The sequence below is a fragment of the Meleagris gallopavo genome, chromosome 5 (genome assembly GCF_905368555.1).
Source record: "Meleagris gallopavo chromosome 5, MGAL_WU_HG_1.1, whole genome shotgun sequence".
Taxonomy (NCBI): domain Eukaryota; kingdom Metazoa; phylum Chordata; class Aves; order Galliformes; family Phasianidae; genus Meleagris; species Meleagris gallopavo.
In genome coordinates this window covers 11744290-11761040 of record NC_139408.1, presented here as the reverse complement: position 1 = coordinate 11761040, position 16751 = coordinate 11744290, and the positions used below count along the sequence as shown (strand labels likewise).

The window sequence follows — 16751 nt, the reverse complement described above, 5'->3', positions numbered from 1 at the left end:
GACACTGCGTTCGTGTGCACTGCACCAAAATAAAATAAAGTCTGTTAAGTGGGAGGAGAAACAAAACGTGATCACGTTAGGTGTGACAGCCGCCGCCTGTACTTCCGCATAGAGGGGCAGTTTCGGAAACGGGCCTGCAGTGGTTCCTAGTCCTGCGAGCAGAAGACCACGGTTAGAGATCGGATCATGTTTTTGCATGACGACAGATGGTGCATGAATGACCTGCTCGTCATGAAGCCTACTGTCGCTCAGAGCTTAGGAGAGGCAGTGGACTGTGAGTTGTGTTTGAGCATTTGAGTATATTCTGTTTATGCTGATTTATGCCTTTGTGCAATATTCCCAGAGGGAAAAATCCTTGCTTTTTCCCTCCCTGAATTTACCCCAGGTGTCTGAAATATTATTTCTGATATCAGTCGTGCAGAATGGCTGTACACGTTTTAGACACACAGAGTATATTATGTATGGGAATAAGACAGCAGAACGTGGATTTGAAAAAAAAAATCAATTTTCTGATGTTCTCATCTGAAACATGCACAGTATTTGCAATGCCAGCACGGGACACTACATATAGAAAACACTACAGCAGGCCATGAATTTAGAAAATGGATGGAGTCAAATTTATGCTTGGCTGTAAATAATAAAAATAGGTTGTCAGATTTGCCCATTTTGCTCCACACATTCCCATGAAGATAGACTGAGAAGAGTACGTTTTCTCTGTGTGACTTGTCTGACATTTGTAAAACAATTCAAAGTGCTATTTAGTGTAGGATTTACTTTAGAGTTTAAAGTGCAATTTGGTATATTGAGAATATACTCGAAATATGGCACAGCTCAATAAGAGTATTTTGGTGGAAGGGAGGAAAAAACAGTCCAAGTGTGTTTTCCAAATGCTGAGACCCAGTAATAGAAGGCAGCATCCTAAACCTTGGTTGCACATGCTTATTAACTAGAGACTATAAGGCAATGGGTGGTCCTGCAAGTCTTTAGAGAAAGATAAAGTCAATAAGTAAACTTAATTCCGGTGCCTCTTCTAGATTTACATACTGTCTCATTCTGAATGCTACATGATACTGTTATTTATTTTTCAGTGACTTTGAAGCCAAGTAATAATACAAGACCAAAAGAGAAATGGCATTAGGTGGGGTTCAGAGATACAATTCCTCTGGTGTCAGATGGACAAGACAGATGAATAATAGGCAAAAGCCTTTTCAAACAACAGTTGAGTGCACACACACACACACACACACACAGATGTATACAGCATGTGCTATATACATCTATCCCTGTGTCAGTAATTGCATTCTATGCATTTGCTTTTATTTGGATGTCACTAGTTTGTCATTACAGAGAAAGAACTAGTCTGTTCTGCATATCTCACCTCTGCCTCCTTTCTTCTCCGTGTAGACTTAGCCAATTATTTCCCCATAGAGAGGTAGCAACATTTTCTGTCTCTCAATATATCTCAATATATTTTAAAAACCTGAAAAAAGCTATGGGGGCATTCTGTTGTTTGTAGATGTTTGCAGTGAATTGCAATTCCTTTCTGTTTGTAATACTGCTATTAAGTACTACTATCAGCACAAAAGCCTGGCACGGCTGCCATGGTAACCGTGACACTGCAGGTACTGAACTGTTGCTTTTAATATCACATAACTGTGTTTTGGGAGAACTGCTGGCCTTTGGGGGATGAGCGAAGCACTGGGCTTCTTCATAAGCTTCAACTGCTACAGGCAGATAGCTGTAATCCTACAAGGAGCGAGGCACTGGCATCTCTGAAATCCCCACTGCCACATTTGAGCCTGGGTTTGTAAACTAAGTGGTTAGTGATGGAACGGGCACTGGTCTGTTTCTGGAGCTCAAAACTCCTCTGAGAAGCCTGGCTATGGGTCATGCTGCTTGCTAATAGCAGCCATCGGTCCTTATGGAAGCAGCTTTCTGGCTCTATTGTGCTCACTGACAAGAAAGTTGACTTTGGAATTTATTTCTTAAGATATGTCATACATTCCTAGCAACCTGAGCTGTAAGCTGTTCTTGTAGCCTCCTCAGGGCCCTTTAACGCTGATGAATTTTTCTCTGTTTGCTGCTGAAAGTCTGCAACCTTTTTGTTTTAGTTCTGTTGAATAGAAAGAGAACAAAGTAGCTGGCGATGTGCACAAATCATTAAACTGTACCTCAAACATCCCTGGCGTTATTCCATGCATGGGCTGTGCCCTAGGGACCACATTCTGGACAGCCCTGGTCATCTTCAAGAACAGTTTTTCAGAATACTTAGGAAAGAGTTGAATTACCAGCACAGAAAGCTGTGCATGTAAGCAGATGTTAGGTAGAGTAGCTTTGTTCCAAACCACTCTCCGCAGCACCTAAATCGGTAAAGGCTAGACTCAGGAATCACATGATGTCTAGTAACTTATGCAAATAGAGAAAACCTCTCTGATGTCATCTGTCAACAGTGAGTGTCAAAAGTTTCATTGCTTTCATTAGCAGACCCACATGCTGAATAGTTTCAGGTATTAAGTCTAAAGATGGAATGAAATTATATTATTTAGGTTGATTTCTTAAGTTCTGATTTGTTCTTTCCAAGATTGACCTGGACTTTGACAGGACTCTAGACAGGGCAAAGATCCTGAAATAATTACTGTCTCGTGACTATCAGCAGAGTTATACCAATGACAGCAACTTTTAGGCACTTAAAACTTCACACACTTGATTGTGGCCTACCAGATTTACAAGTCTATCCATCCCCTTTAGCAGAATTGAATCTGGGCTTGTATAACATTTTTGTAGGCTTGTATAACATTTTTCCTCTTTGTATCATATACTATTTCATGAAGAAAAGCTAGTGTTATCATCTCTGTTTTACAGATGGGTAAAACTTCCCTGCAGTGAAACGACAAACCCATTGCTATGTAAGAAGTTATTTACAACAAAATCTTCTGACTCCCAGCATGGAACCTTATCTCCATAATCATCCTATCTGCGAATACCTAGTTAATTGCACCAGCTTAAAACATTCTCCTGCAGAGATTTGGCTTAGAGGCTGAAGGAAGTATTCAGCAGATCTCCCAGGTGTGTAGTTTGTTTCACAGCTACGTTTGTATGGTTTCCACTTGATTATTTTTTTTAATCTCCTCCTTCCTGTTTTCTTGGCCTCCATTTGCAGAAAACTATGATTGAAATGCCTCAGGTATTTTCAAGCAGACAAAGAATTTTAAACTGGGGGGTGTTCTGAAAAAGACTTAGGATAACTTCTTTTGCTTAATGTGGGAGAAGCACTGGAGAGAGCATCCACGCACTAGTGCACAACTTGTCTCTTTGCTCATAGCATAGGTTACAAACAATTACAAATACACCAATTAGAACTAGTAAATTATCACAGTCACCTTACTGGCTTTACTTAACTGGTTTTGTGAATCGCTCCAGGTTTACTGGCATTGTGCTAAAGAAGATGGGGCCTTCACAGCCTCAGATCAGAAACTCAGCAATTAGATAGATTTTTTTTCTTTGGCCCCACTAGGTCACTAGCAATCTCTTCCAGAAGGAAACAGACTGTCTTCTTCCTAGCCACCCTTGTTTAAGGATTAAAAGTGACTGGAACCCAGGCTGAGTATTTACAACTTCCCTGAGCAGCCATTTGCCACCTCACAACGACTCAGGAGACTTGAAGGGCCTGCAGGGAAGGGGGTTGATGCACAGGAAGGAGGTAGGAGCAGTTAAGTGAAAAACCAGTGCTAGAACTGTGAAAACTGCTCAAAAGATGAAGATCTTTTTACTAGAGAAACATTATGTAACTGAAGTTACATTCCATCCCACCATCTTATGTAGATCTAAAAATGAATCTACACTTATTGAGATCTCAGCTGTACTCTTATAGCCCTGATCCCAAACCTGGTTTTCAGCCTATGGATAAGCTCATTCCTGACCAATTGAGAGTGTTTTGGTACTCATTCGCAGGCTTGAGCATCTGCCCAATTTCAACGCACGTCGCTTTGCATGGCTCCTAACATTCAGTAGCTACCTGAAGTCTCTCATGAAGAAGAATCTGTGAGGTCCCTCTCAGCAGAGACCTTTAATCCAACTGGATCCCTGAAGAAAGTAATGTTATATTGTCCATTTAGTGAGTTAATTACTCTCTTGTTTTTCAGTCTTTTTACACTTTTCTGGTGGTATCAACGGACTTTTAATGTGGCAAATATTAACAATGTCATACTGTACTGAAAATGGCATACTTGGAACAATGGCCTTTCCTGTCTCAGGCTAACAGAATAATATAGGAAAAGGGATGGCATGGCAAAGGTGAGGTTGGAGAACTGTTGTGCTCTAGATTTTCTCAGCTACAAGGCTTTTCACTGGAAGTGCACAAAGAGTAGTTGTGAGGCTGCCATAGCTGCTGATGGAGAACAGAGAATTTCCCAGCTATCTTTGCTATAGACAAAATGCGAAGATTTTGTGTTCCTTTTTTGCATCCTGCTTCTGTAGTGCAACTTTTGCCTGATATTTCTAGTGCTGAGCATATATGATTATGATGAAGCTCAGGGTGTGAATGCAAGTTTCCAAAAACATTTAATCTGTGGTGCGATTAAGAGCTACTCCCCATTGACTTTATTTCTCTCTGCAATGTTGTGCAGAAAGACAGTAACCACAGCTCAATTCCCTGTTCTCTCAAGTCTCCTTAATTCGGATTTCACTCCTGCGATATTAAGTTGTTTCTCTTTTGGCTGGCTGGATAGTAATAACAGGCCATTAATATTCATTGGGCTTTCAACAGTTGCATCAGTATAAGTCATTTTACTTTTCTCTAATACTGGACTCCATCTAAACTTTTTCACAGGTTAAGGGAGGCTCAGAACATAATAGCCAATTAGGAAATAAAGAAGCTGCAGACTGAGAAAAATAAGCTTTTCTTGGATTAGTATGTCTCTATAGTGATTTTTGATTTAACATGGAATTTATTAGCATCCAAGAAGACAATTATAAGCAATAGATTTGATGCTCTCCCTCTAGAAGATTGCCAGAGACGTCTATCACCTATTTTTTTTACTGTTCTTTCAAAGTATTGTTTGTGTAATTGGGGGAGATTGTAACAAAATACCTTGGTCAGGACCTGATTCAGCAAAATAACAATTACTTGTGTGTCAGACCATTTTTGGCTGCAGAAATCAATTTTTATGGGCTCCAGAGTCTCATGAAGGATTAAGAAACATGGATCCCATGGGTAGAGGCTCATTTTTGTTGTTGTTAAAGCAGGTCCTTAGAGTGAAAGGGATATAACTTTATTAAATTATAAAAAAGAATTATGAAGAAGATATATTAAACCACAGACAAAGGATGATGAAATGATGGCTTGGACAGTATGGAAGGAAGTATAGCATAGAGAACAGTGAATATATGGGTATAAGCCTCTGAAAATGAATAATGATGCATCAATGTGGGCATCATTAGTTTTCAAAATGACAGTGAAAAAAATCCTAAATTGATAGGCTTGGGAATTTTTCTGCTGGAGAATAATAAAAATTATTTTTTCCATGCAGACTATCTGAAAAAAAAAAAAGAAAAAAAAAAGAAGGTAATTTAACTAAGTAGTTCTGTTGTCATACCAAGTACTTACTCTTTGCATTAATACCTTGCATCAGGTTTTGTGTCACAACCTCAATGAAGTTACCTATAGTCTGTGACATTCCTTGTTCTTTTGCATTTAATAACTGTATTGTAATCTCCTCGGCTGCCCAACATGGAGCTCAGGTTGATGGAAATTGGAGGAAAGCTTCACAGAATAAAAAGTGACAGTCTGTAACATACACAAGTTGCAAGCAACGTACAGTAATAACAAATGTTAACAAACAGAGTGAAAGAGGGAAGGAGAAAAAAGAGAGAGAGAAAAGCTGAAGAACATGTAAAAGAATTAATAGATTCCTATATAACAACTCAATTTAGTTATCCCAATATTCTAAGGCCATTAAAATGCAAAAATGTTTGTTAATTCTAGGTATCTTTATTAAGGTTTCCTGATTTTTAAATTACTGCAGTTTTTGAAAGTTACTAGGAAGCTCTTCTGAGTAGATTTCACACTGATGGACTTTACAGTGGCACAAACGAGAGCAGAATTTAGTACGCTACATGTATACGCAGAGGCCTTCCGACCCAACCTACCTCTTCAGCATTTACTCACCACCTTGTTGACCTGGGTTCCTCCAGGAAGCCGTGTCCCCCAGGAAAGGCACTCCAGTGACAGTGGTGACCACCTCTCCCAGAACTAACTGACCAACATAGTAACATCACTCCCAGAGAGTATCAAATTTGAGAGGCACTACATCTTGAAGTGAGGTGACAGTATGTTGGCTGCCTACCTACTGGTATGCTAGAGGAAATACAGGAGCTCTAATTAAGTAGATCCAGTGTATTTGGCCATTACAGATTTAGTATTGGATATGTGCTTAATGCAGTACTGAGAACTGTTTCTCCTGGAAATGCTGCATTGCAAAGAGCTCTGGAAGATCCCTCCTAGTTGTATCCTGATCCTTCTGTGGATTCACTTGCACTCATCCTGGCCTTCTGAGAACCCCATCAACAGCAAATTCTGTAGTCGTCGACAGGTCAGGTACAGGTTGCAGTTGAGTGGGGCATGCTACACTCTTATAATACCGCCCTGACTGAAGAATACAGTATGATGATCTGTACAGTATGGAGGGTGTCTGAGACATGGAACATGGATGAATACAGTGAACAATGACAGTGGGAATGGTGGATTGTTTGTTATTTCAGCTTTTTTCTTATAAACAGACAAGCAAATAGCCAATGGAGAAAATGTCCATTAGGAACAGAGTAAGAGGGATATAAGATAGTGGGCTGGGCACAGCACTATCATATCATACCCTAGGCCCTTTTTTCCCCTGTTCTTTTGTAATAATGGATACCCCATCTGACTAGTGCTATTGTAGCAGAGATGCCTTTTGTTGTATCTATCCTACAAATATCATTCATACTTAATCCAGCAGGAGGGAGAGATGCCAACAGTACCTCTTTCATATTCCAGGATTTCATTTGGCAGTGGATGGCATGGAAGCTATGGTGGCAGGCACGTGTGTTTGAAAGGGCACTCAAGAAAGATGGTTAACCACATTTACAGCTGCCTCACACTGGAGAATTGGCACTGGCTAGGCTTATTTGACTGGAGTTTTTGTTTCTGTTTTCCCATCACTAAAAGTGTCTCATGTGCTCATTAAATTATTAAGGCATGAAAAGTCCAAAGATTTATTATTTAGTTCAATGATTGTTTTTCAGCTCAGTGTAGTCCTGCCTGTCCCCATAATTATGTCTGACTGTGGCCAGGCCACAGGGGACTGTTTAATAAGATTCTCCTTTTTTTTAATTTATTTATTTTGGTTTCTCACATAGTGCCAGGGAAATGTGTCTAAGTATCTGCTGTGGGAAACAACAGCAAAAGGACAACAGTGCTAAAGGAAATCCCCAGACTCCTTTGCTGGCAGAGGGACAGAAGCCAGTTCAGAGCTGCAAGGGGCTCTTTTTACCTTCTCATTAATTACTTGTACTGCTCTGGGGCTTTGTCCAAATCTTCCTCATTAGGGATTTGGCTGTGGCTACTGCACACTTTCATTTAACTCACTGGATGGCAAAACTCTTCAGCCACTGTGGACTTGGCATGCACATGGACCAAAAAAAATGGAAACCTGAAGTTTTGTACTTGAGTTCATTGCTCTTCCTTTTTGCTTTCAATAGATATGGTACAGAGATTGATATTTTTACTCAAATCCTGATGTAAACAAGCATGTGGTACAAGTGACAGCCACTGATTTTATCTCTACAGGAAATGATAAATGAATAATTGTGCAAGAAAATATTACATTGTATTGGTTATAATTTCTGTTTTGTGTGTGGTCCACAGCAGTGAGATTGCAGAAATGTTACTTGGTGAGCAAGAAAAAGGTCCAAATTGTTTTCACCTATCTATAGGCACTTAACTGAAGTTAAGTCAGAGCTGCAGTCACCTGAGATCAATTATTGAGAAAGCCACCTCTGGAGAGTAGTTCAGGTCATAAATGAGTAAATTACTCTCTGAGACTCCTAATTCTTCCTCAACATATGGGGGGACCTCAGGCAAATGCATTTTAATCTAAAAGAGAAGAACGAAGCATTATTACTTTTATTCTGAGTTGTTAACATTTCTGTGTTAGATCTTGAGGACTAGCCTCCATCTTCAGTAATGTTAAGATGTAATCACTGCCTCATTTGCTATTTGGAATGATGAATTCTGATATTCTGAAGGCCAAACAGATTAAATACAAGGAGGAAAGAAAAGCATCTTCCTGCTATCTTATATTCACTGCCTTTTTGCATATTTGGTGTGCAGTCTATACAAACATCAAAGCTGTCTGAGCTGAAACAGACCTAAACTCTTTGCAGTTACACTGCTATCTACTGTCCTTCCTACAGAGATGGTCAAAGATTTTATGACACTAAATCTAGCAGCCTTTTTTTTTCTTCCTGTGGATGGAAGGACCACCACAGTGACTGCATACCTATGCTTCAACAGTGGTTTGCTATCAAAAAAAACCCAACACACTGAAGTTCACAGTCTACAGCTATATGTTAAGCATCATAATAGGCCTGTGACAAGATCTGCCAAGACTCCCCAGCTCCCACTGAGCACTGGCACTGGAATTACAATGCTCAGCACACTTCTGACGTTAGAACCAATGCGTTGCACAAAAAATACAGGTCATTTAGGTTACAGTGACAGAAGAGAAGAAAAAGGAAACCCTGAGAAAAGAGCAGTACTTCCAGAAGGCATGACTGATAAAATTGAAATACTCCACATTATTTCTTTTAAAAGAAATCAGCTCTATCTCAGTAAATTGCATTGAAATGATAAGTTATAATGTTACAGCTTGCTCCCATTCATCTGCCCATGGGGTACAATGAAGTCACTATAACAATGTTGTTCCCCTCTGTCTGGGGTAAGATGGCCTTAATTATTCAGACAGCAGGATAGTTATGGAGTGGGTTCTGGAAAAAGTTTGAGGGGCAGGGAAGTAAAACAACCACAGAAGTTTTTCCAAAGCTAAAGACTACATTAGTAAGGATAGATATTTTTAACTTCCTCTTAGATTCCTGAATTCTAATAATATTTCTTCCAAATTTTTCAAGCTATGCAAAAAAGCAGGAAATTTTGCTGTCAGTACACTGTGAAAAAGTTACCAAATGTGTCTGCACAACACATTTGTATAAAGTTACAATATTTTTGGAGTACGGTTTATGTGAAGCTGTGTGCAGAGTTGATCAGAGAGATGACAAGTTCTTATTTTGGCCATATTAAATTTAACATAAGCATTTTGTGTGCAGATGTTTTAAATATATATACAGAAACAATAAAAGGCTGGGATTGGCTTCTTAGCAATACCCAAGTAACCTCCATCTCTGCTTGTGTATTACGGAAACATTTTTAAGACCATTACTCTGTGGCACTAGAGAGTGCTGTAGACATCAAATGAAGTTATAATTCCATTCATATTTTAATTTCTTTTATAGTGTTGGAAAACGACTTTCATTTCTTCATCTACATCACCTTTGAGATGTAACTGTGCAGACAACCTTCAGGTAAGTGCACAGCTCACAGGAGAGAGAGCCTTAAGAGCTAAGTAACATTTTCGTAGCAAAACTTTCAATATTTGTTTTGTATGTTTTACATACAAACTTGTACCTTAAAGTCAGTGTGCTTACTGAGATAAATTACTTATATCTGAAGGATGGTGTGTTGTTTGAAGCAGAAATCATGTGAGTTTGACTGTTTGAGTCTGTCTTCTTCTGCTTTGTTTCTATTTGAAGTTAATTTTGCCTTCCCCTCCCCCTCTTCTTATTTTGCTTCTGTTATGAAGATAAAGAACACTGCAGTACAGGGCACTATGGTTGTGACTGCTGCTTAGTAGTTACGTTCTACTAACGACTTTGTCACAGACCTTTCAAATGATCTTGCTCAGTTAAATTATGCCCCGTGTAAAATGAAAATACTGGAATCATAAAATATCCCAATTTTGAAATCCACAAAGTCCACTGATTCCGAATTTGGCTCCATGCAGGATCATAGAAAATTCAAACCTTGTGTCTGAGAGTATTGTCCAAGCGCTCCTTGAACAACAGCTGCTCGGGGTCGTGTCCACTGCCTTGGACAGCCTGTTCCATGCCCACAGCCCTTTGGTGCAGAACCTTTCCCTAACCTCCATCTGCCCCTCCCCTGACACAGCTCCATGCTGTTCCCTTAGGTCCTGTCGCTGTCACACAGAGCAGAGCTCAGATCTGCCCCTCAGCTCCCTGTGAGGAGCTATAGGCTGCCATGAGGCCTCCCCTCAGCTCCTCTGCTCTGGGCTGTGCCAACCAGGGGACTTCAGCTGCTCCTCATACATCTTGCCCTGCAGACAATCTCTGTAGCCCTTCTTTGGACACTAAAGGAGATGGGTCAGATGAGATCTGCTCCTTTGTGCTGTCATAGGCCCGGTTCCTCCTGGCACTATATAAACATTATCTTGAGAATTTAAGGACACCAGAAGCTATCTTGGAGAACGTCTTTTTATCGGGGTAATCTTTGCTTTCTTAATGCTACTGGTGAGGGCCTCTTATCTGAAATGCCTTTTCTCCCCTTCTGCAGGTCTTCCACCTGCCCACTGACAGGAAGGGATAAAGTGGAGAGAAGGCAGAGTTGTTGCAGATAGGGAAGGGCATGATAGAGCTCTTTACGAAATTAAAACCAAGAGCAGTTATTTAAAGATACCTCCTGCCAGATGTAGATTACACAGGACTGGGCTGCTGAGAGTGTTGGGGTCTATTTAAAAATTCAATTCAAACCTACCCGAATTTCAATTCAAAACATCTTCGCTTTGCATGCAAATCACCATAGCATTATTGTCAGCAGCTGTGCAGCCGCTGGGCAAAGTTCTGCTGTTTGCATGTCTGTGCCAGGAAAGTGCTCCTTAGCCTGCGAGGAGGCACTGGGGTATGCTGTGCAGAGCTCTTCATAGAGACCCCTTGGCCCTGTGTGTATGGACTGAGAACAGCTGTGAACTACTGACTGAGTACGGGTAGGGGCATTTGGCTGTGAAGAGGTAATCGTACATGGAACTATTTCATACTCATCACTGTTTTGTGAAGAATTTAATCATTCCACCAAAAATAATATATGGAATTAGTAACTTCATGTGATGTCTCTTACTCTTGAGCAACTAAATGAGCCTTTTATGAGTCTGAATAATGAAATTAGATATACATAGTATGGCTGTATATCACGTAGATACCGCCACACCGAACATTTGCTGTTAAAAATTACAAAAAATATCTTGAGCAACTCAGCATTATTTCAGAAACATTAGGTCCGACGGACCCATTCTGAGTACCTAGCATGATGTTAACTGGTTGTCTACAGCTAGGTGGGGTTAACTAATGCAAATATTCTACAGTAAGGGGAGCATCACTACTTGCAGGTCTCTGTTTTTATATGATGTGCGGTTATAGTTTCAGGAACAAGTTAGAGCCTATGAAAGCTTCATATACATAAAGTGAACCTCAACATCCAAGGCAGTGCAGATCTTGTTTTAACAGTTTGTTCTGATCTTATTATTTTGCAATTATCTCTTGCACACATATAGATCTATCCTTGTGAGAAAGCTGAGAGATGCAGGCAATATTTTTTGCTGCTAGTGGTGCATAATAATTATCAGAAACAGGTCTTCAGCAACAGTGTTACCAAGTCCATTTTGTTAGCTGAAATACAAGTGTGCTTTGTTACTTCTCAAGATTTATATGCTTGTACATGTATAAAAATAGCCTCTTCTAATTAATTATTGCAGAAATAGATAAGTTGCTGTTACTATCAATATTTCATGGATATTGTGGTAACAGCTGATTTTAGAGCACTGGTGGTGGCAAAACAGTTCCACATTGAACCAAAATTACATGTATTCTCAGGATACCAGTGTGGATTTGCATTGAACTTGTAGAATTCTTAGTCCTCTAGCTCCCAGAGACGACCAGGATATGTAATGGAAGAAACTTTATAAAGAAAAGGATTTCTGAGAAGAAGGTCACACTGTAGCTGTTTGCTAAAGTACTCAGAAGTGAGATGTCTTATACACTTTACACGTGGGTGGTTGGCATATTGCTTGTGGTAGAAAATGCACCATATTGTCTGTGCACTCTATCCTTCTTGATATATGATGCCAGATAGGCATCACTTAGCTGTTTGGATATGACTTGTGATAAGCATTTGCAACCTGAAGGGAATGGATGATAAAATCATACGCTTATGCACCAAAGATACAATAGGAAAGAGACAGTCTATCAGTCACGTGAATTGTGATTGGCCTGTTGCAATGGAATAGTTCTTTAACAGAAAAAAGAAAAAAAAAAAAAGAAAGCTCTTTACCTTCTGAATGGATTTTACACAGTTGCACAAAAGGAAAAAGACAAAAGAAGAGAGAAAAGTTCCCACCAGGTCTTCCCCTCCAAAATTAGCATTGGCATAGGTGAAGTTATACACAAAGGAAAGTCTTGCTTTCTTTGTGCTTCTCACAATGACATCAACATGCATGGCTATGAGATGACAAGAAAATACCTCACTCAGGATGAGTAACAAATTAGAATTTTCTTCAAAGTAAAAAAAATGATAACACAAGACCATCATAGGTATACTCTAGCTCTTTCCAAACATTCCTTGTCTAGATGTCAGTTAACATCACTTGATTGGAGATCTGTTTTATCTAATGCAACACAGGGGAATGTTCTGAATAGGCTATAAAATGTCTACTATGCAACTTGGTTGGGACATCTGCCAAAAATGCAGTTGGCTTTGTTTTTGACATTATTATCTACTTTGAAATTACTCCATAGAATAAATAGTGATATTCCGTGGGTAGAGGTAGATTATGGGGTTGAAACAATCAAATTGGAGCCCCGTAACATTATGTGCTATAGGAGGATTCTCATAAAACTGAGATATTCCCATAATTAACCACTAGCCATGGGATATTATAATATATTCCATGGTGACTAGTATTTTTTTCATTTCCCTCCCCCCTGGTAGAATTAGTATGATTAATTTTGCTCTGGTTTCACCTATTGCTGACATAAATCAGTATAATTAAAAGTAAAAATACCATAATATGAGACAATCACTGTTCAGGTCAAACCAGCCAGTAATGACCAGTCAGACCTTTTGCAGTCAGCCTCTGCCGCTAGGTTGAGAGCTCTAACTCACCAACCCAAAAAGGAGTGTGGTTTAGAAAATGTAGTTCAAAACTCTTCATACTTCTAAATGCTAATTTCTAGTGGAATATTATAGAATAACTGGTTAACATGCCATGGAATAAACATCCTTACATCTAGTCTTGTCTCAGAATGAGTCATTTTGTATTAGTGTCAAGAATTTGAGCTGTTGTTCTACTTTGCAGTTAATCATCAGAAAGAGACGGATCGTCTCATGAATATGCATGATGGTATAGTTGTCCCTTCAACTTACTAGGCACCTAGTTTCTGTAATGAGATGTACAATATCTGCCATTTAAAACAGCTGAAAGGTCCCAATTGGGAACAAATGAGAAAGCATCTGGCTGTTTTGAATTCCAGCCCTGTTTTGTCAGAGAACTCTGTAATTGCTGAGTACTTGGCTCCTACTCTGCTCTATGAAGCATTCAGCTCTCAGGAGCCTCTGAGATGCATTACATAGTCCAGCAAAATAGCTGTAGAACTCTCAAAATTCTTCCACTAGATGTAACAGCTCTTCAGAATATCTTGAGACTTGTATGCCCTTAACCAGGACCAAAGTTTGGGCTCCTAGAGCGTGCTCTCATGCTTAGTTTTGCTGATCAGCCTCCACTGTACCATTTGTCCCTGCAACCTAGATTTCACACATATTATTCACTGTGTGATGGTGGGACTAGAATGGATAAATGTGCTACCCATTGCTCTAAGAAAGCAGTCTGGCTGAATCTTAAATCACTACGCGGGATGGAGATTAACGGTCAGATGGACATTCCTCTAAGAGGTTTCCTACCTGCTCTGTTAATTTCTAAAATTTCTTCTTGGGCCAGTGGGCAAGTGTCGCTCTGAGTACTGTGATGTGGAGAGTTTACGACAGATTTACAATAATTGGGGGATCCCAGCTGGGGTGGCCTCGGGATATGCTTCTTTTTTTTCTTTGGTAGCTTCTGCTTAGCCATAGCTAAGGAGTAATACATTCCGAAATTGTTCACAATGACAGGGACAGGCATGGCAATGGTCAGCACACCAGCGAGAGCGCAGAGGGCCCCCACCAGCATGCCTGACCAAGTCTGAGGATACATGTCTCCGTAGCCCAGGGTCGTCATGGTGACAACAGCCCACCAGAAGCCGATGGGGATGTTTTTAAAGTGTGTGTGTTCACTGGCACTAGGGTCATTTGGTTTAGCACCTATTCTCTCGGCATAATAGATCATCGTGGCAAAGATTAAGACGCCCAATGCCAGAAATATGATGAGCAGCAAGAATTCGTTTGTGCTGGCACGGAGGGTGTGTCCCAAGACCCGCAACCCAACGAAGTGGCGGGTCAGCTTGAAAATTCGCAGGATTCGCACGAAACGGACTACACGGAGGAAGCCCAGGACATCCTTAGCAGCTTTGGAAGACAGGCCACTGAGTCCAACCTCTAGATAGAAAGGCAGTATGGCCACAAAGTCAATGATGTTCAAAGAGTTTTTGATAAATTCCACCTTGTTTGGGCAGAACGTGACTCTCATCAAGAACTCAAATGTAAACCAGACCACACAGACACCTTCGATGTAGGTGAGGAAGGCTTCAGTCTCTGCTTCCCTGTAGTGCCGCACCTGGGTGTCATTCCCGATGAATTCAGTTTCTGTCTTGTTCACAATGGGGTTAAATCTCTCGTGGGTCTCGAGGCAGAAGGTGGTGATGGAGACCAGAATGAAGAAGAGGGAGGCAAATGCCACATACTGTGAAAAGAAAGATATGAGAGAAATGTTAAGCAGTAAGTTAGGCAGAAAAGCTTTGATTCTGACAAAAAAGAGAGACGAGCTGTGCTAGAACTGAAGATTATACCAAGCCGCCTTCCTCTGGACTGAAGATGCCAAGTCTCACCAGCAAAGATAGCCTGACATTCAAACTTGGAGGGAGAGCAGTACACAAGTACATGCTGATGTCCCATTCCTATACAGATAGCACTTCAGTGTGAGTATGAATTTAAGCAAGCGTTTGAATCTCAGAGCTTTCTTTGGTATTTCAGTTTAAGAACGTACTTAAATTGTACCTGCCTAAACTGAGTCTTTCTGGTCTTAAAGATAGTGAACACCTCCCAAGATAGTGATCATGCAGGAGTCCTTTCACAGCACTGTGTTGGAGGTATGGTGGCTGCCTCTTGCTCCCAGCCAGGTGAGAGCTGTGGCACTTCAGATTCCTCAGTAAGATGCTGGTAAATGCAAATGGCAGTCTCAGGTGGCCTCCACAGTAAGGATCAGAGTCCATTTTGGCATTGTTAGGTTATATCACTACATCCTAAGGACAGGTCAAGGAACAGGCACTTACCAAAACCAAGCTTTACTGCAGTAAACATGACTGCAGTTTGGTTAATCAAGTTATGCTGAAGATGGAAGCAGCCCTCAAAGTCACTGAATGTTTTTCTAAGAATTATTTGCTTTTTCTGCCTCAGCTCCTGCTCTCTTCAGCTTAAAGGAGATCCCTTGGTTATATTCCATAATAACTGAGGGGAACAGTCAGGATGAAATTAGCAACTCTAATGACCACACTTTCTCTGCTCAATCCTCCTTTAATAAATCAAGTAGATCACTGTATAAACATGAAGAACTATATAAATTAAAATATTATTTAGATATTCTCATAGTGTTCCATTAATTGTACTGTCCCTTTTCCAGCAGTGTAGCCAGAGTAGGGGTTAAAAAGAGCTAGTTTATTTTAATTGTCTGCTGCCAGTAAATGCAGAGCAATAATCTGAAACAAATCAGTGCCAAAGGAATAGAATAGTTAAAAATAACTTCTGCTTCATGCTACCAATGCTCTCCTGCAATCAAGAAGTTCCTCCTGTCTGCTCTTTTAGGTAGACATAGTACAAAACTGCACTTGACCTTCCCTATTAGCAAACAAAGTCAAAAGCAAGTATTTGCCAAGTTTAAGGTAAGCTGTTTAATAGAGATCACAGAATTATTTAGGTTGGAAAGGTCCTCTGGAGGTCATTTGGGACAACTTCAAAGTTGGACCCAGGCATGCCTGGGGCCTTGTCTAATCCTGAGTATCTCCATAGCTGGAGCAGCCTGTGCCAGTATTTAACCAATAAGAGCAAATAAGCTTGGAAGGATACAGAAGCAAACAGGCTTTTCTCCATTTTCAATCCAGTCTTACTGCCAAACAGATGAGAAACTTACCCGCTGTCACAGATACAAAACCAAGTACCTTCCCTTGCATCAGTCTATCAGAGCATTCTTATGTGATGGTCCAATGAACATGTTAACATGTGCTAAACTCAGAGCTTAATATTGTAATCTAGGAAGATAAGCAAACTAGAGATTAGGGAAGATAAGAAGTAGGACTGCTGGTATCTTTTTATTGGATTGTCCTATTAAACAGAGAAATTTCTCCAGGCAAAGTGTCTTCATCTGTAAAATAGGTTAAAAAATGATAAGTTGTGGTATGTGCTTTGTGATCCTAGATAAACAGCTCCTATATGTTATAGAATCATAGAATCA

General features: G+C 40.2%; 2 protein-coding genes across 6 annotated transcripts in view; one reads left to right on the top strand and one right to left on the bottom strand.

The window, feature by feature from the left end:
• The window catches only part of TPH1 (tryptophan hydroxylase 1), a 267702-nt gene that overhangs the window by 155218 nt on the left and 95733 nt on the right, over positions 1-16751 (top strand). For all 3 annotated transcript variants that reach the window (XM_085224252.1, XM_085224250.1, XM_085224249.1), the window contains 2 exons: positions 2863-3066; positions 9544-9612. The gene's annotated coding sequence lies outside the window, so the exon portion shown is untranslated. The remainder of the gene's footprint in view (positions 1-2862; positions 3067-9543; positions 9613-16751) is intronic.
• The window catches only part of KCNC1 (potassium voltage-gated channel subfamily C member 1), a 115854-nt gene that overhangs the window by 18922 nt on the left and 80181 nt on the right, over positions 1-16751 (bottom strand). For all 3 annotated transcript variants that reach the window (XM_085224253.1, XM_085224256.1, XM_085224254.1), the window contains exon 2: positions 14054-14987. In XM_085224253.1, the coding sequence (XP_085080379.1) occupies positions 14054-14987 (934 nt within the window). The remainder of the gene's footprint in view (positions 1-14053; positions 14988-16751) is intronic.